This window comes from Mus musculus, chromosome 6, assembly GCF_000001635.26.
Source record: "Mus musculus strain C57BL/6J chromosome 6, GRCm38.p6 C57BL/6J".
Taxonomy (NCBI): domain Eukaryota; kingdom Metazoa; phylum Chordata; class Mammalia; order Rodentia; family Muridae; genus Mus; species Mus musculus.
In genome coordinates this window covers 86,646,728-86,670,505 of record NC_000072.6, presented here as the reverse complement: position 1 = coordinate 86,670,505, position 23,778 = coordinate 86,646,728, and the positions used below count along the sequence as shown (strand labels likewise).

Below are 23,778 nucleotides of genomic sequence, written 5' to 3'. Positions count from 1 at the left end.
GTGGTTCTTTTCCACATTCTCATTTCCAAGTTCCATGTCCTCATGAAAAACTGCCTTCAGTGTGTGTGTCAGCATAGAGCCCTTGATTGGATCCTTGAACATACCAGGAACATGGCCTCTCCATCGCACCCAAATCTGTTGTGTGTAATGGCGGTTTGAATTTAGTTCTGTGGCTGTCTGCAGTTCTGGATACCTGCCATTTTGTTGTTGTTATTGTTGTTGGGATCGTTTTGTTTTGTTTCGTCTTGTTTTTGTATAACTATAAGTCAGAGGATTGCCTGGGCAGTTGTGGATGAGATTACAGGGGTTCAGGTCTTTCTCCAAGCCAAGGGGAAACAGGAACGTTATTTGTCTCTGAGCCTCTTTCTTCATGTGCAAATGTAACTAAGGATGACAACCCTCACAGGTTGTCCTGAGGGATGGGAACCCTCTAGGTGGATTACCTGACATATGCATACAGAGAAAGCTAAAACTGTATACTGACAACACTCATACGTTTCATTTTAAACTCCCCTGCTCATTTCAGTTTTCAGACTTCTTACCCATTAGCTTTATTCCTGCCATTTAAATTGAATATGTTGACATTACACTGTAAGTCTCGAATAAGCTCTCATTTCAAAAGTCGCGATGCTCAAGGACCTGTGTTTACAAAGTGAGCTTTCCTGTGGGTGCTGGTGGCCTTGGGGAGAGGCCTGCTCTGAAGTGTTTTCCTCTGGGATGGAAGGGATGGCCTCGGGTTCAGCCTTACTCTATGCACCAGGTCACTCGGTGCGAGTGTGGTATACGGGAGCCGGCTGTTTTCCCCCAACCCCTGGGGTGGGAGCTAGGTGCCACCATCTGCTGAGGTCCCCAGCTAGGCCTGAAGTTCTCCCCGGAGACAGTGGGCAACAGGTCGGCGGCCAGTGGGCGGGGACCCGCCCTGCCCTCCTGCCTTGTAGCCAATCAGCAGCACGGGAGTGGGCCGCTGCTTGGGCAGAGAGGTGACGTCATCGTAGCCGGGAGGTTTCCGAGGATTAGGCCAATGAGGCGCGGGCGCAGCGGCATTCCCTATACTGTACTTGCCCAATACCCGGAGAGCCCAAGGGGGCCCGGCTATCGGCGTAGAGCCAATGGGAGGCAGGCTGAAGCACGAGGCGGAGTTGCGAGTCCTGCAGCCAATGGGGCGTGGGGGGCGGAGCCCGGGCCTTGTCAAGCCCGGCCAACCGGCGGGGGAAGCGGGCTTCTGGGGCGGGGCCGCGGGCACTTCCCCAATCGCGGAGGGCCGGGGGCGGGCCGGGCCGCGGGCGGCCCAATGAGGCACGCCGCCGCCGCGGGCCTGTCAAGGGACGGGGCCGGGGGCGGGCGGCGGCGAGTCGGGATAAACACTCGGCGGTGGCGGCTGGGCTCCTGTCTCCGTGCTGTCCCATCGCTGCCCCTCCTGGCTGGCCAGCGCGGCGGCTCCTCGGTGTTCCCGGCCGGTGGCCCGCGGGCACGGAGAGGCGGCCCGCCGGGTGCAGGATGGCGACAGCCGTCGGGATGAACATCCAGCTGCTGCTGGAGGCGGCCGACTACCTGGAGCGGCGGGAGAGAGGTGCACGGCGGGCTGCGGGCCGGGCGGGCGGCCGCTGGGGTGGTTGGGGCGCGGGCCGGCCGCGAGCGCCAACCCCCGAGCCCGCGCCCCAAAGCCGAGCGCGGGGGGCGGCGAGCAGCTGGAACCTTCCACACCTGCTCCGAACCGAGGGCGTCCACGCCAGGAAAGAGCAGGCATTGTTCTCAGAATTCCGCCTGCCTGCTCCCGCCCGGTGTCCCGGACTCCGACAGACAGACGGACGCGGGGACAGGGTGTCAGTTGCTCTGGGCCCACTTATTAACGGGACCCCTCGGTTTTTTAGAAGCTGAACATGGGTATGCCTCCATGCTGCCATACAGCAAGGACAGAGATGCCTTCAAACGGAGGAACAAGCCCAAGAAGAACAGCACCAGTAGCAGGTAACTGTTCAATGTTCCCCTTCTCTGTAGCTAAAATGACCAAGGCTGATTGTTAGTTGACTTACAGGATTCTAGCCCTACAGATACATTGAGGGTTCAGTAATGTGTTCATGGTGCCAAGCAGTCCTTCTTTTTAAGTTGAGGAAACAGAGGAGAAAAATAGGAATGTCTAACATTTCAGTGTGACTTTTTAAAGCAAGATTAATTCTGCTTTTTACCGTCTGAACAAAGCAAAGCTCTGTGGCTGCTCCAGGCAGGTCTGGCAGCAGGGTTACTGTGTTTGCCTGCTTTACAAGCAAGAGTTTCCTTTAATTCAAAATGTGGCATGGTATCAGTTGATTTTGCTTGTTAATAGAGATTTTATAAATGAAGTATCTGGCCTGACACAGGTGGTAGAAATTTATATTTAATGTGTACATTAAATGCAGTAGTTTGCCTGGTAACCCAATTGTGACCTCTCTTCCTGGTGGCTGAGCAGAGTGATTGAGGGTAGAACCCACTTCTGTGAGAAGATGCATGCTACACTAAGATGTCAGCAAGTTGCAGCCTTTTCCTGTTAGCCTCAGAGATTACCTCATAGCCCTCAAAAGCTGTGAATTTCACCAGTGTTTAGTTAATGGCTGGGAACTCACAGTCCCTGATCCACAATAACATTTCATCTTTGTTACTGTCCCTATGTCCCCCTCCTTGCTCTTAAAATACTAGTTGTAGCTGGGCATGATGGTGCACATCTTTAATCCCAACTCTCAGGAGCACTCAGGCAGGTGGATCTCTGTGATTTGGAGGCCAGCTTGATCTACCTAGGGAATTCCATGTGAGCCAGGGCTACACAGTGAGACCCTGTCTCAGAAAACAAAAACAAAACCACTAACAAGTTGGTAGGAGTCTGTGTATCTTGAGCTATTCAATTATGTCTTTCTGCCTATCAACTAAAATGACATTTTCATCAATTTAGAATCCTCATCCCTCCTTCTCATGAGTAACTCCCACAAGCACTATATGTGTAGCCCCTGTGGCTTAATACAGACCACTACACCCCAGGAGGTTCCCACTCACGCCTCAGATTCACCCACCTTGTCCTTGGTTCACCCCGTTCCTAGTCCTTAGTGTTGTGATCATAGACTGAGCAGCACACTTGGCCACGCTCCTGACTAAAGCACCGGAAGGGTGGACCTGACCTGGTAATTACCTGGTGGGTTTTCCTTGTCTTCTCATCTAGCATAGCCTGGTGGTAGTCAGCAGCACTGTACACAGGCATCGCTGCCTTGAAGGAGCATGCGCACACTGACGTGAGTCAGACAGCAGCATCAGAAAAGGCTCTGCTGCCTTTGTAACAGAAGGACTTCAAAGGCGTGGTGTGCTGTCTGTTGTCTCTGTACTAGTGTATCCCACTTTTGCCGTTATTATCACCACACGTGAGTTGGGAGGAATTGTCCGCCTTACCAGTCTTAGGCTCTAATACCTCAACACTAGTTTTTCCTGCTTTGTGGGAAGGTCGCTAGTGGTGCTGAGGAATGGGGAATAGAAAGGCAGTGCTGAAGTGACTTGGTCCCAGAAGATAATTAAGAGATCATGAGAGCTAAAACTGCTAAGCCCAGCACTGGAGTCCTTCTCTTGTGTTTAGCTTACAGCACTCCTGAAAGTGGCTCTAGTTCCTGAGTTTTGAAAAAGCTGTAAACCCTTCTCTAAGAGACTTGCTTCCCATTCCTCGAGACAGGTCTGTGAGAGCGGCTCATGTACTTTCCTACCAGTGATGCAGTCAGTAGTGTAAGGGTCTCTCAGTCCAGGATTAAAGTCTGAGCAGGTAGTTTTATGTAGGTGTGATCTCTTCCGTGGCTGTTGGCTCATCCCTCACTTGAGGAGGAGAGCGCCATCAGAGAGTAGCTGGATGTCTGTCACAATCAGCCTTCTGCTCAGGGCCACAAGATCTTAACTGAATCGAGAAGGCGGGGAGATGCTCCTAGTTCACAGAACTCTTGGGAAAGTAACATGCTCATATTCTGGCTAAAACGTTATGTTCTTTGCTTGGGGAGTCTGAGGGAATACTTGGCTTTGAACAAGAAAAAATAAGATTCACCCATGATACCAAACTTTTTGGGGGAGCAGAAATGCAGTTTGTTTTAAAACTGATTGGAAAGAGAAAGAGAAAGAAAGAAAAGTGTAGTGAATGTCAGTTGCTTTGGAATCATCTAGATAACGACTGGATTAGAAAGATAGGATCTTTCTTTCGGTTTTTAAGATCACTTAGTTGTTATTTAGAATTGAAATTGAGAGCTGTACCCCAGTGTAGAGTGCTTATCTAGCACGTGCAGGGCCCAGGATTCAATTTCCACACTAAAGAAAGAAAAACAGGCAAAAGCCTTGCATAATGCCCATGGCTAAGCCCAAACTCTGGTTCCAACGACCTTCCTGCCTCAGCTCCTTAAGTAGTTGGAACTGTGTACACATGTCTCTGCCTGTGCTGTTTTTTAGAAGTATTTTTCTTAGCGTGAGTAAAACAGGCTCGGGCACTGGTGTGAAAGAGGAAGTCAGGGACTTGGCCACTGCAGTATTTTATTAGGAGTGCCTGTGACGCTGACCTAACATAAGCAGCCGTTTTGACGTGCTGCATTTGACTGAGTTATCATTTTATTAGGGTTTGCTGCTCTAGGGTAAGATTGACCTCATTGGCCATCTAGAGTTATCGAGTCCTCAGCGATTGCACGGAAAATGGTTTGACACGGGAAGGTAGCTGTGTATTCTCCCGTGCCTTAATTAAAACCTCAGTGCTCACCCATCATGGGGGTGGCTGCTTCTTATTAATGACTAACTCAGTTTCAGCAAGCCTCGAGAGCACGCGTCACTCACACCTGTTAGGTGGCCGGCCCCCTTTAAAAGGCACCACATGTTCAACACTCTTCAGTAATCAATAAAACCTGTCATTTCTAAAACTTGAGTTAAAAATTGGAAAGAGTTCTGCTTCCTGCAGGACTTGTCGATAAAGTTTGTCTTGGGGATTCAGCATTTTTAAAATATAGATAAAAAGCATCAGTTTGTCTGTCTGTAGCTCTTCAACGAATCCAGAAAGCGCTGATAGAAGTGCCCTGTGTGCTTGTTCTCCTTCAGCCTTCTGTGTCGGGTTGTGTTCCTCTGTAGTTAAGCAGGGAAGTCTTAACCACTTTATCCATTTAAAAAAAAAAAAAAAAAAAAAAAAAGGCCCTGTCAGACTTTGAACTTAGAATTCCCAGTTAAAGGTAAAATACCACGTGCTTAAAGCCATGTGTTTGATTGGTCCCCACCTTCACATGAAGGCTGTAAAGGAGAAGACTGCCGAAGAGCCTAGTGAACCAATCAGAGACTGGTTTGGAGGTGCTAGAGACAGACCTTAAAGCCAGCACCATTTCCCCATGTGCTCATAGAAGAAAAGGTTGTCTTGATTGCAGTTTTATTTGTCTGTCTGTATGTGTGTAGGAGCACACGTGCCATGCCTGCTTGTGGAGATCAGAGGACAACTTTCAGGAGTTGGTTCTCTTCCTCCAGGTGGGTGGGTCCTGGGTATCAAACTCAGGTCATCAGGCTTTGTAGCAAGTTCCTTTATCTGCTGAGCCTCCTCACCAACCCCAAGAAGAGAAATGTTAGTGCTAGACTAGAAATTCCCTGTTTGATGACAACCCTCTGCCCCCACCCAGGCACACACTCTCCCTGATCTATGCTGAGTGAACTTAGCTGTGGTGCCAATGCTGCCATCCATAGCTGAGCACTTGCCATGGCTGACCTGAGGCTTTTTACCTCCTGGGTCACAGAATTCCCAACCAGAGCCAGTTAGAGCCCTTTTCCAAAACTGGGCTTCCTCACCCACGCCTCGTCATGAAGAAGCTGCTTTCAGATGTAGAAGGAATCAGGTTGACTTCCATGGTTATAGAGAACTGTTTGTGAAGTCCAAGGCAAGGCCTGGTCCTCAGGGGCAGCCATGAGCACTAATGGTTGATTTCCAACCCAGCATGCCTTTCATCTGGGCCTTGCCAGTCACCTTTATAGCTGTTCCCTCATTGATCCATTCTTCTTTTCTAGATTATTGGCAATTATTTGTATTCCCATTTTTAACAGAGGGGTTAGCCCAGGGCGAGGTAGTACAATTATTTCATCTACAGTACCAGAGAGGACAAAGCTGGCCTTTTTTTTTATCATCTCAACTCCTGCTCTTGCCAGCCTGCTGCTGCCTTCCTGTTGGATTTGTAAGGCCCTGCTTTCCTCGCTGCGCTGAGGCAGCGGCCTCTTTGTGGAGGTTGTGCATGAGGCATTTCACTCAGGGAGCTGGGGTAGGGGAGGGGTTTTTTACCAGTTAAAATAGGAGGTTGTAACCAAACAGCATCATGTGTTAGTGTATGCTGCCCCTAGGACGTAGGATGGGGGTATGGTGCCACCCACATGACTTTACAGATAACCTAAAGGTGTTATGAAACTCCAGTGCACATCACACTGTACCAGTGTGTTTTGTAAGTGACCCTCTTCCTCTTTACAAAAGGCTGCATACCTCTTAATAAGTCCCTGGAGTTCCTTGAACTATATTTTTTATATTTATTTTACCTTTTAATGAATATGAGTGTATTGCATGCATGTATGTCATGTGCATCTTGTATATAGCTGGTGCCTACAGAGGTGAGAAGAGAGGGTCAGATCCCCTGGAGAAGTGGAGTACAGACAGTTGTGAGCTGCTGTGTAGGTAATAAGGATAGAACCCTGGTTCTCTGAAAGAACAACAAATGCTCTTAATCACTGAGCCATCTCTCCAACCCGTGAGCTATATTTTAGACACTTTCAATTATCTGACTCCCCAAGTAGACTCCATTAGAAAAACCCAGGGAATCCCTATCCCCCATTCCCCAACCCACCCCTGTTTATCTACCTTCTCTTACCAACTCTGTAGAAAAAAGTTAAAATGGGGGTTAGGGAGATTAGCGCTGTAGGTAATGTGCTTACAGTACGCTCCTGAGTCCCCAACATCTATGTAAAACTCAGACATGGGAGCACACATCTCTGACCCCAGCACAGCAGCTATAGAAACAGATCTCTAGGGCTCTCTGACCACTAGTCTAGCCTAACAGCTTGAAGTGTGCATACACACCACACACACACACACACACACACATACACACGGATGCACATTCACACAAAGTTCAGTTAGGTTGGTGTTGAAGTCACTTTTGTGTTTGAGAGAGTCTCATCATGTAAGTCTAGCTGTCCTGGAACTCACTATGTAGATCAGGCTGGCCTTGAACTCCCAAAAGTCCACCTGCCTCTATCTCCTGAGTTCTGGGATTAAAGGTGACAGCCCAGCTTGAAATCATTGTTTAAGCAAGAATAATTGAAGAAGAAGAAGAAAAAAAAAAGACAAGAATAACTGATTTATTTTAAAAAAAAAAACAAAAGTAATCTTATTTTCTTGCTCCTCTTTCAGATCAACTCACAATGAAATGGAAAAGAACAGGTGAGTGGGGAGACCTTGGAGGAGGTTCTCTGGGAGTCTGGGGGGACCTTGGAGGAGGTGCTCTGGGAGTTTCACCCGTATTTCTCATCACATTTTCAGTCTTCCCACCCCCATCTTCCTTCCCAATGGTGACCCCTGAGTTGAGAGTTCACTCCGGCCCAGTGGTGCCCATGCATCACCTGGGAAATGAAGCACTTGCTTGCCCTCCCCCACGCACTCCCAGGGAATACCTTCAGATGACTCCCACAGACACCGAGGTGTGCACACTCAGTTCTCTCTGCAGCCCTGCCTGAGTCACATGTATATGACTGTGTGCACTGTGTGCACATGCATGCACACCTGCAGTTACCGTCAGGCAACTGTGCCTATGGAGAGTAGGGAAGATGGTGAGCAGAGGTCCAGGTACTGTCTGTGTGGAGGGGCCTGCCACCTGTACCTCACCTTGCCCCGCCCCAAGCGCAGCTGACTCTCCTGCCTGCTGCTGCTCCTGACCGGAACCTTTAGTCTCCAGATCAACTTGTCCATCCTTCAGTGACATTGCCTAGTGGTTCTCAGCTCTGCTGCACTTTAGACTCACTGGCAAAACTTATAGTTAATTCTTTAAAATATCTTAGATGCATTATACATATATGCGTGTGTTTTCTGGGGCAGAGAACAGCTGCTTATGTCTACTGAATCTATAAAATAAAATGGGAATGGGAAGCGTGCAAATGTGCAACGGTGAATCAAGTTCAGTGCAGCAGAGGCCTGTGTGTCCACCCTGCCTTCTTAGGACCAATACTGTGGCAGGGTCCTACACTCCACTCACAACTCTCCTTCCCCATGGAGGCTCTAAAGCTAATTGCCCAGCTCCAGTAAGGACATTGTTTATTTGTTTGTTTGGTTGGTTTTGTTTTTGTTTTTTTAAAACAGGGTTTCTCTGTCTAACTCTGGATGCCCTAGAACTTCCTCTGTAGACCAGGCTAACCTTGAACTTATATAGATCTGCCTGCTTCTGCCTCTAGAGGGACTAAAGACATCCACAGCTACAGCCAGGCAGTATAGACTTCTTTAAGGGAAAAAAAGAAGGCAAAGGCAATCATAACTATAGGCCTCTACGATGCTGTAATGCTTTGAGGAGCCTTAAAACAGACAGTGCCCCAGCCCTCAGGTAGCGACTCTGAATTATTAGCTTTGGGTTGAGGCTGTGCACTAGAATCCTTCAAAGCTCCCCAGGTGGCTCTCACGTAGCTGGATTGAGACCATGGAACTGCTTCAATCTGAGCATCCATCCACCTGAAATACAGGCCACCCACCCAGATAGGTGGCCTTTTCAATGCCTGTGTGAACAGGAAGGTCTACTGTGATAGTGGCCCAGCTTTCCCCAAGCTCTCTAAAGACCCTGTCTCTGCAGGTCAGGTCAGAATTGTGCTATAAGTTTCATCCAAGAAAAGACAGACCAGACAGACCCTTACCAGGCAGGCAGGAACTGGGAAGAAAATCAAACCAACAGCTCTGTTCCCTTGCAGGATTTCCAGTGAGTGTGACAGTGTGGGCCTTCTCGCCTGTTCGTTGCTCTGTGACTGTGGCTGGCTGTTAAAGTCAGAGCTACCTTTATGCTTTCGGGGTTTATATAGCAGAATGCTCTTTGGGTAAAGATGGTAGCCGTGGCCTCCTTTCTTCATCCTTATAGTTTCTCTTGTGTCTGCCTCAAGTTCTTCTTTCAGACCTTTTAATGTAGGCATTTATTTGTATTATCCAGTTTTAGCCCTTTAGGCCAGGGCTTCGTGGTGGAGTGCATGCCTGGCATTCACAACCTTGGGTCCCATCCCAGCACTGCAAAAGAAAACCAGACTGCATCCTTTGAGCAAAGACTCCCGAGTCTTCTGTTATCTTATGCCTTTTTCCTCTGTGAGATTGCTACACAGTGTGTGTGTGTGTGTGTGTGTGTGTGTGTGTGTGTGTGTGTGTGTGTGTGTATGCAACAGTGCATGGGTGGTTGTTGTTGTTTTAAATAGTTCAGGGATGTTTAGTTTTGCTTACTATGGTCCAAGACCTGAGCCCTGTGTGGGATACTAGACAAATTCACACTTGGGTGTGAAACCAGCAGCCAGACCCGTGCCACAGAAGTGACAAGTCTGTCTAAGGAGAAGAACTCAGAAACACCTTGTTAGTCCATAAAGGGCTGCTGCTGTGGCACGAGAAGGGCCATGGAGACAGAGTCCCAGAAGGTGACTTGAAGTCATCACTGGCATCACAGGCCACAGGCTGCTCCCATCTGCACTTGGCCTTGCTCGAGGCAGGGAGTCGTTTCTACTTTCCCACTTCCCGTTCCCTTGGAATTGGGTCTTGCTTGCAGAGTTCTAACAAGTCTCTGCCTGGTGTATAGCATGTGGTCTGAAAGGGAAGGAAGTGAGGCCTCCATCGCTTAATTCAGCCAAGCCTTGCTCACTGCAGTCCAGGGGAAGAGGATGCCGGTTTTTGGCCCTTCTCAGTCTCCCTTGTAGGCCTGCTTGGTTTAAGAAATTCTTGAATTGGGGTTCAGTCGCTACTCTGGTAGCTACCTGGCTTTGGTAGCTTTTCAGAAGAAAGCCACCCCATTGGTCCCTAGTACACTTGAGCCTTGTTTTTTTTTTCTGCCCTTTTGAGACAGAGTTACATATATCCCAGGCTGGCTTCACACTTCCTGTATCGCCCAGGATGACCTTGAATTTCTGATCCTCCTGCTGGGATGATGAGATTACAAGAATGCTCAGCCACGCCCAATTTATGCCATGCTGGGCCCAAACCCAGCAATCACACGACTTGAGTTAAGCACTCCCCACTCCACATAACCACATATAAAAAGATTGTGAGGGCTCTCAAAATAAAAGCAACCCAAAAAGAAATTCTAAGGTGGGATTCCCCCACCTGCTTTGTATTGCAGAGTTGAATACACTTGGGTTTTGTGGCACCTTAGACATTCAAAACAAACCTTAACCCTAGGTTGGGGCACAACAGTAAATACCTGGTGTCTACAAGAAGAAAGCAAGATGTGTAGAATGGAGACAGTGTTCGTTGAGCACCTACAGTTCCACAGGATCAAAGACATACATAAACAGCACATCTGTCGTGTAACTGTCCAGGTTATCATTTACCTTCAGGAAACCAGTATTCTCACTGATGGCCAAATTTCCCTGTGCGTACTTAACTCCTGCTTACAACCAAGGCTTTTGTTGTTGCTGTGTTTTATAGACTTCTTTGTTTTAATGTATATGTATGAGTATTATACCTGCATGTATGTATGTACATCACATGTGTGCCTGGTTCCTACAGAGTTCAGAAAAGGGTGTTAGATCCCTTGGAACTGGAGTTAGACTAGGTTGTGCTAAGGTACCACATAAATGCTGGAACCCAACTGGGTCCTCTTAGAAGAGCAGCCAGTAGTCCACCACTGAGCCTTCTCTCCAGTCCCCATGGCAACTTTTTAAAGACAATGTTTCTTTCCCTTTTTGAGACAGAGCTTCAGTACTGTAGCCCAGGATACCCTAAGATTTGCTATATAGCCCAGGCTGGCCTTGAAGTTGGGTGTCTTTTTACTTCAGCCTCCCATTTATTAGGATTTAGGAGGCAGAAACAGGCAGATACTTGAGTTTGAGGTCAGCCTGGTCTACAGAATGAGTTCCAGGACATATGCTAATATGCTAAGCTACTAGCTCTTTCCATCCAGGACTTGGTGTGTGTCTTAATTTACTTAGATCTCTTTTCTGTCTCTAAGCAAAGCAAAGCTTTGTAGCGTTTCCCCATAAGACTTACACAATTCTTGCAAAAAGTGTGCAGGGTTTGTGCAGATGGGATGCTGTTGGTTCTTGTAGTTAACAGGTTGATCTTTGGAACACGAGAATCCTTTGCGTCTCCTGTTGCGTGCCATGTGTTGGTTCTGCTCTCTTGTCTGGGAACTACTTTGGGGTAAGACCTTTTCAGGAAGCGCTGTGGTCATGGAGATGCTGACCCAGCAGCCATAGTGAATGGGTTGGGAGTTAGTGCCGCCGCAGGCACCTGTCGTCAGTAGCAGACACCCATGTTTTCTGGGATGATACAGATTTGTGTGTGTGCTCTGTGGAAATTTGCAGCCTTGGTCTGTGCTATATTTTCAATTTGTCCAGAAGGATTTCAGTGATGCCTGGCCTGGCATGAGAAACCTTTCTAGTCGTTTCCCTAGGGAATGTTCTGACGACTGTAGGTCCCTAGACCTGTTTTCCTGGGTTTCTGACTTTTCAAATGGCCAGATTCTTTCTATTGAAAGGATCAGGCATAGAGTGTACAGGACTGGGCCTGATGTGCACTGGGCCAGGGTGTGGTGTGCACTGGGCCACTCTCACTACCTCTGTCCACCCTTGACCACATTCAGAGAAGTCATCCATCCACCACAGGCATTGGTGTGCAAACGTAGGCTCTGCTGACCGTGTGCTGAAGTCCAGGGCCACTAGAACCATCTTCCACACATCCCATGGAGTGGGTGCCATCTGCCTTTGGAGACTGGGGGAAGAGACCTGTTGTTTGCTTATCAACTTCCAACCTTCCTTCCTGGGACTCTGAGGGCACCCTCTGACTTCATTGCCGGAAGTAGTAGTCACAGAGTGAGATAAACCTAACAGGTATTCATTAGAATATATTTTATATTTAAAACAAAGCTTGGAAAAGGTATACTAAAGGGGCACAAATCCCTATTTTTTTTTTTATTTTAGTAAACAATCTATTGTCTTCTGCACAGATCTGAGGCACGGTTGTTTCTGTGCCACAGGATCTGTGTGCCACCTTTGTTTCTACAAGATTTGTCTGCATGGTGATGAGGATTCTTCTGGGGCTTCAGTCAAATTAGTGACACATCACTATAGCACTTGATCAAGACATCACTGTAGAAGAAAAGGAGGAACTACTCCTTCAGTCTTCACCTGGATATTCTGTTTAATTCACAGGCTTTGTTCTCAACACAAAACCAGTTGAGACCTTTACTCACTCTCAAGAAGGCTTTGATTCCTTGGTAAGACTTGGTTCTTCTGACCTCAAACTGTACAGCATATGTACACCCAGTGATCCTGAAGGGGTCTGTGCTACTTAAGCCTGTGCATGCACCATGTCATGGTGGGAGAGGAAGTACTGACAGCCTACCCTCTCCTTTTTGGATAGAAATCACAGGCACCTCCTAAGGAAAACAGCAGTGCTGAGTGAGGCCGGGCTCCCACAGGTGCCACAGCCTTAAGCCCGTCAGCTGGACGGGCACGGTGTGACCTCTGTGGTCCAGTGCTTGGGGAGAAACAGAAACCTTGGTGTCTTTTTATTTTTAGTAGTGAACTAGGCACATAGAAAGTTTAGTGTATGTGTGACCCAGTTAGAGAGGAAAGCAGATTATCGGAGGCTGCATGCAGGGAGCTCTGGAGGCCCTGTGGGTGAAGAAGAGGCAAAGGGAGAGCATTCAGGGGCTCTCAGGAGTGGGGACTGATTTTAAACACCTCTGAGGCAGGGACTCCTCTTCTCCAGCATCACCGCAGCACCCAGGAAAGAAGTCCTATAGTCCCCCAGCATATAGTCTCCAGCATCACCGCAGCACCAGGAAAGAAGTCCTATAGTCCCCCAGCATATAGTCTCCAGCATCACCGCAGCACCCAGGAAAGAAGTCCTATAGTCCCCCAGCATATAGTCTCCAGCATCACCGCAGCACCAGGAAAGAAGTCCTATAGTCCCCCAGCATATAGTCTCCAGCATCACCGCAGCACCAGGAAAGAAGTCCTATAGTCCCCCAGCATATAGTCTCCAGCATCACCGCAGCACCCAGGAAAGAAGTCCTATAGTCCCCCAGCATATAGTCTCCAGCATCACCGCAGCACCAGGAAAGAAGTACTATAGTCCCCCAGCATATAGTCTCCAGCATCACCGCAGCACCAGGAAAGAAGTACTATAGTCCCCCAGCATATAGTCTCCAGCATCACCGCAGCACCCAGGAAAGAAGTACTATAGTCCCCCAGCATATAGTCTCCAGCATCACCGCAGCACCAGGAAAGAAGTCCTATAGTCCCCCGAGAAACTCTTAACAGAGTAAAGGTGGCAGAATCAAGCATTTGCCACACGATGTCCACCCATGCTCACGTGTCTGCCCCTTGACCAGCAAGTGCTCAGCGTGTTGCAGGGCTCATATCTAAGCGTTAGGCCCTACAGAAGATAAAGGTATTAACAAGCACACCGGCGCTTGACAGCGTCTAAGTCCAGAAGCTCAGGGTGGCCACTGGAGTCTGCAGCTCCTGCCTGCAGTGTTGGTCTTCACACTGAAGTTGTTCCTGGGGAGACAGATCACTAATGTGAGGCACTGCTAGCTCTGGGATCCTTTCTCTCTCACTTGGCAATTTGATTTTCCACCCTTCATGCCTGAGGAGAGTTGAGCAAAACTAACAGCACCGCAGCACGTGAGCGTGGTTGACATTTAGGCCTTTAATCTGTTGGGTTTGTTTTGATGGGGGCCACTCCCAGGGCAGGTCCTGCCTACTCGTCCCAGGATCTGCAGCCCTGTCTTTTGTCTGCTGAATTCAGCTCTCATCAGAGCATGTGTTCTGCTCTCCTGACGGGTGTGCTACCATGCCAGTGCTGTCTTTAGTCACCGCAGCTTTCTAAGGGTTCAGTATCTGTGCAGCGAGCTCCTCCTCTATTTCCAAAATGCTGACCCGTCGCACACGCATAATCTTCTAGATAAAGTTTAGGCGAATTTTCCAACATTTAAAAAAAAATGTTGGGATTTTGTTTTTGTGGACTTGTATTAAATTTGAAGCAGGCTGGCATTCTTGCTTTGAGGGGTCATCGCCAGGAATGTGCAGAGCTTTTTCCATTCACTCAGATTTTCCTGTCCTTCAGCAATATTTGATAGTTTTCTTCCCGTCAGTCCTTCTCGGGTTGTTTTAATTTCACTCCTAACTGTGGTACCGTTCCTCTTGCTTTGGGAGGAGTTGTAAGCTCTCCAAGTGTGTGTGGCTGTGCATCGAGGTCTGAGTCCACCTTTTGCTTTGTGAAGGCCTTGGGGGAAGAGGGGAGTGTTTCAGAACGCCAGAGCCTGTAGCCTGCAAAGTGAGGCACATGCCTCCCTCCTGACCTGGATCCTGCTGCCACATGAGACACGTGACCTCAGAGGGACCTCGTTACCCTCACTAGCTTATAAAGGCTTTGTTCATATTTTCCTGCCACATAAGCAATATCTGTATTTCCACAGAAGGCTTAGCTTGTTTACTAGATGTTTCAAGGACACAAGATGTCAGTTCTGAGTATTTTATCGCTCACTCCTGCTGATGAGGACCCTGAGCTTGCTGCTGCTTGAGAAGACTGAAGCAGTGTTTGTCCAATACCGCTAGCCTTGTGTAAGGATACAATGTATCGGACCCTCTGCTCCCAGTATCACAGAGGCTCTCTAGGGTAGGCTCTGTCCCACGGTCTACAGATAAGGAAACTGAGGCGGTGGAGTTCCAGGTCACATGAGAACTAAGTGGCAGAGCAACCTCCACCCTGCCCCTCTGCTAAAGTTGAGTTATTTAGCAATTGAATGGTGAAAGTCATAATAGATAGATAGATAGATAGATAGATAGATAGATAGATAGATAGATAGATAGATAGCCTGGGTGCTTGCTGACCTAGAGGAGGGGGGCTGATAAGTGTAGAAGTGTGGCTTCTCCAGCTGCTATAGACCCAAGCCTTTTGTCTATACATGCTACAGCACTTCTCTGGAGGAGGGGCCTGCAGCTGGCCAAGTTTATTACCTAGGCTCAAGGCAGTGTGGTTCTGCTAGACACAGGCCGAAGGGGTAACAGGAGCCAGTGTTTAGCACCACCTTCTCCTGCTGGGACAGGAGCTAAAGGCCACTCTTGGTAACAGAATACTGTCTAATGTGACAGTAAGATGGCCCAGGGGGACAGTCACAGGTGTGACCACATCACAAGAGGACAGTATAATAGACTTGTTCCCTGTAGTCTTTTCGTAGTGAGCGGGCTGATAAGCATCTTTATATAATTAATTAATCTGTAAACTTTAGAGTGAGAGGTGCAAGTCAGTCAAGTAACCATATAGTCACCAGTTGTACTTTTTCATATTTTTTTCCTTTCTAGATTTTTAAGATGCATGCCTGTGTGTGGGTATGTGCATGTAAGTGCAGTTGTGTGTGGAGACTGGAGGCATCAGATTCTACTGGTTGTGAGTTGCCCAACATGGGTGCTGAGAACCAAATCCAGGTCTTCTGGAAGAGCAAGTGCCCTAACCACTGAGCTGCCTCCAGCCCTCACGGAGTGTCCTTGGTATTAATTTTCTAGTGTGTGACTTGGCCAGTTTCAGTTTCACTGTAGCACTTCCTACATGTGCACTGTAGCTTGCAGTACTCTGACAGCATGATTGGTACTCATAGCTTCTGCTCCTCCTGGCCCCGGTGCTATTGAGTCTTTAGTGTGGGCTCGTCCACAGGGCAGCTCTTGCCAGCCAGCATCCAGACCTTTCCATTTGCCACCTCAGGGTGGTGTGCTCCCTGAGCTCAGAGCTGGTGCCTACTGAGATCTGAGCCACACTTCCCAGTGCTGCCCCCGGAGGCCCTGCACTGTTCCCCGTGGCTGCAGGCACTCCGTCTAGCTGGCTGTGTGCTGGAATGGGCATTGTCCAAGGCCAGGCTCTGGGTAGAAGACAGAGATGGACTCTGTCTTCGAGAAGCTTAAAGTCCACTGGAACTGCTGACGCCATCATCCATTCGTTCAGTGAGTGAGTTAGCTGCAGCTCTGCTTCCCAAAGAGTTTGAAAGAAGGGTTGAGGGACAGACACAGTCTGCAGGGAAGCCCCAAAACGAGGCTTCCCTGTGCTCAGGAGGGCTTTAAGGAGGTGGTGGACCTACACAGGAACCCTCAGAGTTGCCTGTCTCTCGTATTCCATCCCAGGGTGAAGACCCAAGTCTAGGTTTCATTGAAGTATGAAGTCCAGGGTTGGGGTTTCTTATGCTTCTGGTCACGCTGTGACACAGGATCTGGTGTGGCTGTGGTCTCTCCTCATTGGCCTTTGTCCAGCACACTTAGGATGAGAGAGGGGTCCTCCCAGTCACACATTTGTTAGCATTGCCCAGGATAAACTTGTCCCATATGTGAAAAATATATATTTGTTAGAATAACAGATTTGTACAGTCAAAAAAACCTAAACCTAAAACCAAAAGTTTTTCAGTAAAAAACCTCCCAGCTTTCCTTATGTTCCTGCTTGCCTGCCTTCTCTTCAGCCACTACCACTGGTTTTGATGAGTTGTTGAAGACTCATGACCACAGAAGCACATGCATGTGGATTCTTGCTTTCCTGCCCTGTCTGTGCAGACAGCGTCCTCAGCTCAGATCGCTGCCATAGAGATCCGGCTCAGGCTTTTTCAAATGGCATAGTCGTCTCCTATGTGACTATACCTGAGCTTAGTGACCAGTTCCCAGCACTGGCTGGTTGGGTTGTGTCCACCTTTGCTAATTTATGTCTCTGTCTCTATCTCTCTATATATATATCTCTATGCCTCAGTGAATAACTCCAAACTTAAATTCTGTGCACAGCAATGATACAATGGTATATATTCAGTGACTTAGAAAGAGAAATGCAGGTTGAGGACTTTTCTCAGGGCATGTCATCTTCTGACTCAGGAGTACCTGACTTTAAAAAGATCCTAATAGAGCAGATTTTACTTATACCTATGCCCAGAATTACAAATGGAATCAACCTGGAAGCCCCTAGTCCTGCTCCTCACTGGGTTCAGCGCAAGTGCCTGACCTCTCACACTGTCATTGCTGGCTCCAGCTTTTGCTGGGCTGGGCACTCATGCACTTCAGAACCTGTTGTGGGAGTCTCAAGTGCTTCTGTGCTCCTGTTTCTACAGGCGTGCTCACCTCCGCCTGTGCCTAGAGAAGCTAAAGGGATTGGTACCGCTGGGCCCTGAGTCAAGCCGACACACCACTCTGAGCTTGCTGACAAAAGCCAAATTGCATATAAAGGTAGGTGCCTTGACCTGCTGCCCCGCCCCTTCTGACCTGGCAAGGGTGTTGGGACTGCATGAAGGACAGATAGATGGAAATGTGTCTCCAGGATGGTCTCTGGGCTCCTCCCACCTGCCTCCCAAACCCAGTTAAAGGGTCCAGTCAGAAATTCAGGCCCTGGTGCCTCTAGCCACTGGGCTCCCCACCATCACCAGGACCTAAGCATTTCACAGCCTGACCTGCCCCTGTTTGCACCCACCACTTTCTCCTGAAGGAGAACCCACAGTCTCCTACATGCTGTATAACACACACACACACACACACACACACACACACACACACACACACACACACACACACACACATACACACACACACACACACACACACACATCTGCTGTACCCTAGGAAGCAAACCCATTGTAGCTCACTTACTCTAAATGCTTCAGGGACGTGGGACAAACTGTCACTCTCCTGCCCCTGTAGCCACATGGCAGGGTATGCTGCCTACTGCAGCCCTCTCCATTCCTGTCTTGTTGTGTTCTAGAGGCAGGGCCATCATACCTGCCATTCCTTCTGTGGTACCTTGCCCTCACTTCTTTATGCATAGCCTTTCCTCATGCTGCAGGTCTCTGTACAGGGCTGGCTCCCAGTGCCAGAAGTCTCCGCTGCCCTTTCCTGAGTGGGATCCCTGACTCACTGACTGACATGGGCCACATCTATCAGTGTCCTATGTGGTGGCTGGGTGTTTCCAGAATTGTAATGTAGCTCCATGGGGGAACCAGGTCTTTGTACATACATGTGTCCCAAGCACCACCTGATCTCTCTCTGCTGACTCTGTGTGTGCTACTGAGCCAGAGCCAGCATCACCATTCAGCAATAGCTTGGTTCGACACATACCAGCTTACTAACAGCTAGCAGCCTGAGTACACACAGCCCTGGGAGAGCCTCAGTTGGAAGCAAAACCGCCACAATTAAACACTCTCGTTAATTATCTGCCGAATTGGAGAGCTGGGGGCAGATTTGTAGGAATAAGTCGTCTGTGGAATCATATGTCCAGATGCCTCTGGACAGTTCCAAGCCAGGACTTTAACATGGCTCTGCTCTCCTGGTAACAACAGAAGTTAGTTGGGGTTTTTGTAGCATGAGAACTCACTTTGTACTGGGGACTGTGCTGGGATAAACCTCTTTTTAAACAGAAGAGTTTTGTAGCTCATGTGCCATGTGTCTTTCAGTTCTGAGAGGTGTTCAGATGGTGGTTGAAACTGTCCAATTCTCCCTGCATCTCCATGACAGGCCAGCCCCACAGCACATGACTGCTGACGTTAGCCAGAGCCCATGGTGACTGGCCAGCCAACTCCTGCTCTAGGAGAGATTACAAGGGACACACCACCTGCCTCCCAGGGATGCTTAGCGCATTTTCCTGCTGTTGGGGCAGGTACAGGCTCTTTGCTTGTGTAGAATACCCATTGGCTCCAACAACCACCCCTTTGACTTGCAGAAACTTGAAGACTGTGACAGAAAAGCTGTCCACCAAATAGACCAGCTTCAGCGGGAACAGCGGCACCTGAAGCGGCGGCTGGAGAAGCTGGGTGCCGAGAGGACTCGGATGGACAGCGTGGGCTCTGTGGTGTCTTCGGAGCGCTCTGACTCTGATAGAGGTGAGTCGCACCTACCAGAAGGGCTTCAGGCAACAGAGCCAACCCCAGAGCAGATAAGCTAGGGCTCGTAGGGGTTGTCAAGATGGCTCAGTGGGTGAAGGTGCCTGCAGCTAAGCCTGAGCTGGAACTGGGCATAGCAGTGGAAGCGAAAACCAACTCCTAAAAGTGGCTCTCTAGCCTCTACCTGTGCACATACACACTAGATGAAAGTGCAGTAAAAACTATAAAAAGACAGGGCTCAGGCCCTCGGGAGCTGAGCAGCAGGGCTGGTATAGCCTCCCCTCTGTAAGAGTTAGGTAGCCAAGCCCAAGGAGGGATGAAGGAACTCTGAGGTACACTGAGGGCTGTGTCTCATCCTGCAGAAGAACTGGACGTGGACGTAGACGTGGACGTGGACGTGGATGTGGAGGGCACAGACTACCTCAATGGGGACCTGGGCTGGAGCAGCAGCGTGAGTGACTCGGACGAGCGAGGCAGCATGCAGAGCCTGGGCAGTGACGAGGGCTACTCCAGTGCCACTGTCAAAAGAGCCAAGCTCCAGGACGGGCACAAGGCGGGCCTCAGTCTATAGGAGAGTCCTCTCCACCTCACCGGGTTAGGTAGTGTACCGGACCTGTCCAGACGCCCTTGCACGCAAACCTCATGTACCACCTTGACCAATAGCAGCTCTGTCCACTTTGCAGAAAGCACATAGGGTTGTGGTCTTGAGTGCAGTCAGTCGCTTCTCTGTCCATACATGTCGGCACTGAGAGACTGCACATTCCAGTCAGTTCAGAGCACCCAAGAATCCTTAGCCCAAGCAAGTGTCACCTCTCAGCAGCCCCCTGTGCACTGTCCTGCAGCTGACGAGATCTTTCCTAGTTTTCTGGCTCACGATGATACTCGCCCAGGAGAGAAGTTGGAGCTTTGTCTGGCACATAGGAAACCACAGCAAGCAAACTTCTCAAAGGGAACTCAATCGCAGAAACCCCAAAGGAAGCTTTGAAAGCAAAACCGAAGAGCACTGAGAAGCCAGGAGCACCTCCAGCAAGCCCTGCTGCGGCCCGGTCGCAGTGCTGAGGCGGCTCTACTTAAGAGCGGGCACTCGGCAGCTCAGGAGAACAGTGTGCCCCCTGCGTGCTGTTCTGGGGGCTTGGTGTGTGCTGTGTCTCAAGGCCCCCCCATGCCCCGAGTTTGTTGATGCTCCTTGTCTCTGGAACATTGTCCTACCTCAGAGATAGATGAGATCTCCTTGTCCACATGACAAAAGTCACTGCTTCTTTGTCCCCATGGTCCCTCCCACCTGCGCCCCTGTCGGATTCCCAGCAATAACTGAGTTTTGGCACTGGCTGAGCTAGTAGCCACTATCTGTGAGAGAAAGAGGCCACATTTCTTCTCTGTGGCAAGTGAACGGGAGGGTTCCTCATGTCACCAGAACCCTCCTGCTAAGTTATTTTTGAACACATCTGGAATTCTCCTTCTGGAGACGTCCAGGTCTATGGCTTAAAGGATGATTTTTTTCCCCTTGTGGTATTTTTATTTAAGGTAAACCAGAGCACATGTGTATGTACATAAGACACACAACACCTATAAATACTATTTATTCATTTTATATAAACTAATGTAATGCAATATAAATTCTTATGACTGCTTTTATAGATGTTCTAGAAACTTTGTACGTAGCTGTCTACAAAATTAATTCATTCCCCTGAATATTTTTGCATTCATACTCTGAAGTCTGGATGTTTTCAGCCTCTGGCAAGTCTTTTTCACTGAATCCGAACCACCTGTAAAGACTGCGCTCTGCGGCCGAACCTGTGTCACCAGGTAATGGGACAGTCCTGAGATCCACAGGTGTCACCTAAGGGCTCCACAGCTGACTCAGCAGCAGGCAGCTACACAGTCACACACCCCCTCCTCAAGTCCAAACACACCCTGGCAGAGAGAATAGTCCCAGCCACACAAGGTCACTGTGGACGGCATGTGTTCCTTGATGGTCCCAAAATCCTGTTTTGGCTTTTTTTTTTTTTTTTAACTTGTTGGAGTGTTTTTCAAATACCAGCTGAAATGTAGCCCAGAAACACAGCTTGGACACCATTTGTGTTTGTAAAGCCCCTTCCAGAGCCTAACAGTGCAGGTGTCCAGGGAGCTGGCAGGCCTGGCTCTAGATACAGCTGTGCCTGGAGGGCCACTGGATCCCCACCCGTTAGATCTCGAGGGCATCAGGTCTGTTCACTGCACCCAAAGGCAACGGAAAGTCAGGACCACAGGAGGACGCTGTGGGCTGCCCAGGGGAGGGAACAAACCTCTACACATCTTTATTCCACTTAGAAGGTGTCTGAGAGACACCGCCATTCTCTGTGCTTTCATTGTTGCGCCTTTGCGTTAAACTGTTTTTTATTTTTTATTTTTTATTTTTTGTCTTTCAGTTGAAATATGAAGTGTACTGTCCCAACATAAAACAGTGATTATTTGACCTTCACCCTGTTTGTCTGGTCCTTGCATAGGTGTGTGGTAGATCTCTGTATTCTTAGAGCACTTGACAGGCTAACTGCCAAGGGCAGGCCTGACTCTGGAAGCTGGACTGAGTCACTGTGGTAGGCAGGCTTTTCTCTGACCAAAACTGTAGCTTTTGGGGACCTGCAGGTGTTGCCCAGGGCAGCTAATTCCCACCCAGTCTCTCCTTCACTCATCACCAGCATGTCTGCCAAGAGCTAGGCTCCAGGGTGGTTTTTGTTTGCTTAAGCAAAAGGAGAAACCTTTCTATTAAAGTTGTTGGGGTGGGGGGTGAGGAAGACGCAGGTATGAACCCCAGCATTAAGACTTTGACAGTGTACAAGAGCAGAAGTGTTTCAGTCAGTCAAGCCCCTGGATATTTATATGTGAAAGTTCCTTCTGAAACTAAAATCTCAGCTGTACCCTAACGACACTGTCGCAATACAAGTGGGAACACAGGAGCTTGCTGTCAACTTCATCCCATGCCACAAGGAAATTGTCCGCGTCGTCCGGAAAACACAGAATGGCTTTGGATGTCTGCCCTGCAGCCAACAAGTGGTGATCCGGGTTTTCTTTGGCTAGCCAGGTATCTTGAAATCAGTAGCACCGACCAGTGCCTCTGCCCTTGAAGAACTGGTGCTGGCTTGGTGAGGCCATTGGGGGGTCGTGAACAGGACCTGATTTTCCCTCTGGACCCAAGGCTAGAATGTCTCCAGCTGGGATCCCTGAGTTGGGCAGGCCCAACCCTCCAGTGGCTCCTGCAATAGTTTTACTGTTTGTTTTTAAAGTAGCATTTTCACCTACCCCTGCTGTGTTCGGCAGAAGCGGGGTTTCCTGTGGCCCTTCTCCCCGTGTCTGATGGGGCCAAGGGTGTTTGGGGTCTAAGAACACAGGAGATGGCATATGATACTCAAAACCTTCTAGCAATATCTTGGGGACTTGACGATGAGTTCTGTGGACTTTCTCCCTCTTGCCTTCTTCCCTGCCCCTTCAAGAGAGAACTTATTTTTTGAAGAGCATATATAGACACATTAAGGTTTTATACCACGCTGTATTGGCAGGAATACCACTTTTGTTGTGGTCTGTAATTTATCAGCCACATCCTGCTTTCTGTTTCTTTCCTGGCTACAGTGTTTTGTCTCCCTGCTTGACCATCCCTCTGTGTGTCCTGCTATTTTTCTGTCTCTTTGGTACTTCAATGGCTGCTACTCCTGACTTAGTGCTTTCTGGGAGAAGCCAGCGCAGCGCCTTTTGCCGTGTGCTGGCCTCTCTCATGCTGTGTGCCCAGAGCACTGTAGTCTGCAGCATGGTTTGTTTTCAGAGATCCTGGGTTGAGGTGGTGTGAGATGTGATCCATCAATACTTCTAATACTTTTCTTTAACTGTGGGCTTCTAAAAGAAATAGTTGATTGGCACCATTAGATTCCACTCGTGGATGGCCAAAGAAATTGACTGTTTAGCATATCTCAAAATCAAACGGTGAGAATCAGGAAGGCGCTCTGTGCTGGGATATGCCTGGATGTCTTCCTTTGAGTTCTTACTCTGCCTAGGAGGGCAGTGGGTTGAAGAGGGCATTCTTCTTTTTAGCTTTGATCTAAAAAACCAAGCTTGCCTCTACCGCTGTCCCTAGAATTGGTGCTCTGGTATGTTGCTGTGAGTGGCTAGTTTGGGGGACTATCTTTCTAAAGGTGGACGGCCTCCGCAGGAGAGCCGCGGGTGAAGAATGGGAAGCGCGTTTCCAGATGTTTCTTTCTGTAAATATGGTGCCAATGTAAACCTCTGCTGAGACTGGAGAATGGTGCTGGGGGGGGAGGGGCTGCAGTTAGTACACGTGTTTTTAGAAGCCATCATGATTTAGAGACTCCATGCTGTGTGTAAAGTTATGTGTCCGTCCATTAACAAATAAATTATTTCATTATTAAACATTGGTCTTCCTGTGTCCCATTTCTCAGACTCCACGAGAAGGATTGAGTTGATGAAATTTCTTGTTTCTTTTAATTTCATGGCAAGTTCACTCTGAGACTCTGTGGTGATGACTTTGAAAGTGTCACCATTCAGCGCGCGCTCTCCCTCTCCCTCTCCCTCTCTCTCCCTCTCTTTCCCTCTCTCACTCTCACTCTCTTTCTGTCTCCCTGTTTCTCCCTCCCTCCCCCTCTTTCTTTCCTCTCCTCTCCTCTCTTTCTGATGTTTTGAGAATATATATCCCAAGCTGCCCTTAGATTTTCCAAGGAGTCCAGAA

The 23,778-nt window shown here is 48.8% G+C and overlaps 1 protein-coding gene and 1 long non-coding RNA gene across 3 annotated transcripts; both read left to right on the top strand.

The window, feature by feature from the left end:
- Positions 1 to 1,271: 1,271 nt before the first annotated feature.
- On the top strand, positions 1,272 to 23,462 carry Mxd1 (MAX dimerization protein 1). Of its 2 annotated transcripts, none has more exons than XM_006505670.4 (6): positions 1,272 to 1,570; positions 1,872 to 1,968; positions 7,406 to 7,435; positions 17,307 to 17,421; positions 18,905 to 19,064; positions 19,430 to 23,462. In XM_006505670.4, the coding sequence occupies exons 1-6, from the start codon at positions 1,498 to 1,500 to the stop codon at positions 19,633 to 19,635; spliced, it is 681 nt and encodes a 226-aa protein (XP_006505733.1). In that variant the 5' UTR covers positions 1,272 to 1,497; the 3' UTR covers positions 19,636 to 23,462. The 2 variants fall into 2 exon arrangements, with proteins under 2 accessions (XP_006505733.1, NP_034881.2); NM_010751.3 differs by having other exon boundaries at positions 1,347 to 1,570; positions 19,427 to 23,462.
- Gm38850 lies at positions 7,442 to 16,552 on the top strand. Its single transcript, XR_869220.1, has 2 exons — positions 7,442 to 12,051; positions 12,198 to 16,552. It is a non-coding gene; the product is annotated as a predicted gene, 38850 (long non-coding RNA).
- Positions 23,463 to 23,778: the final 316 nt, after the last annotated feature.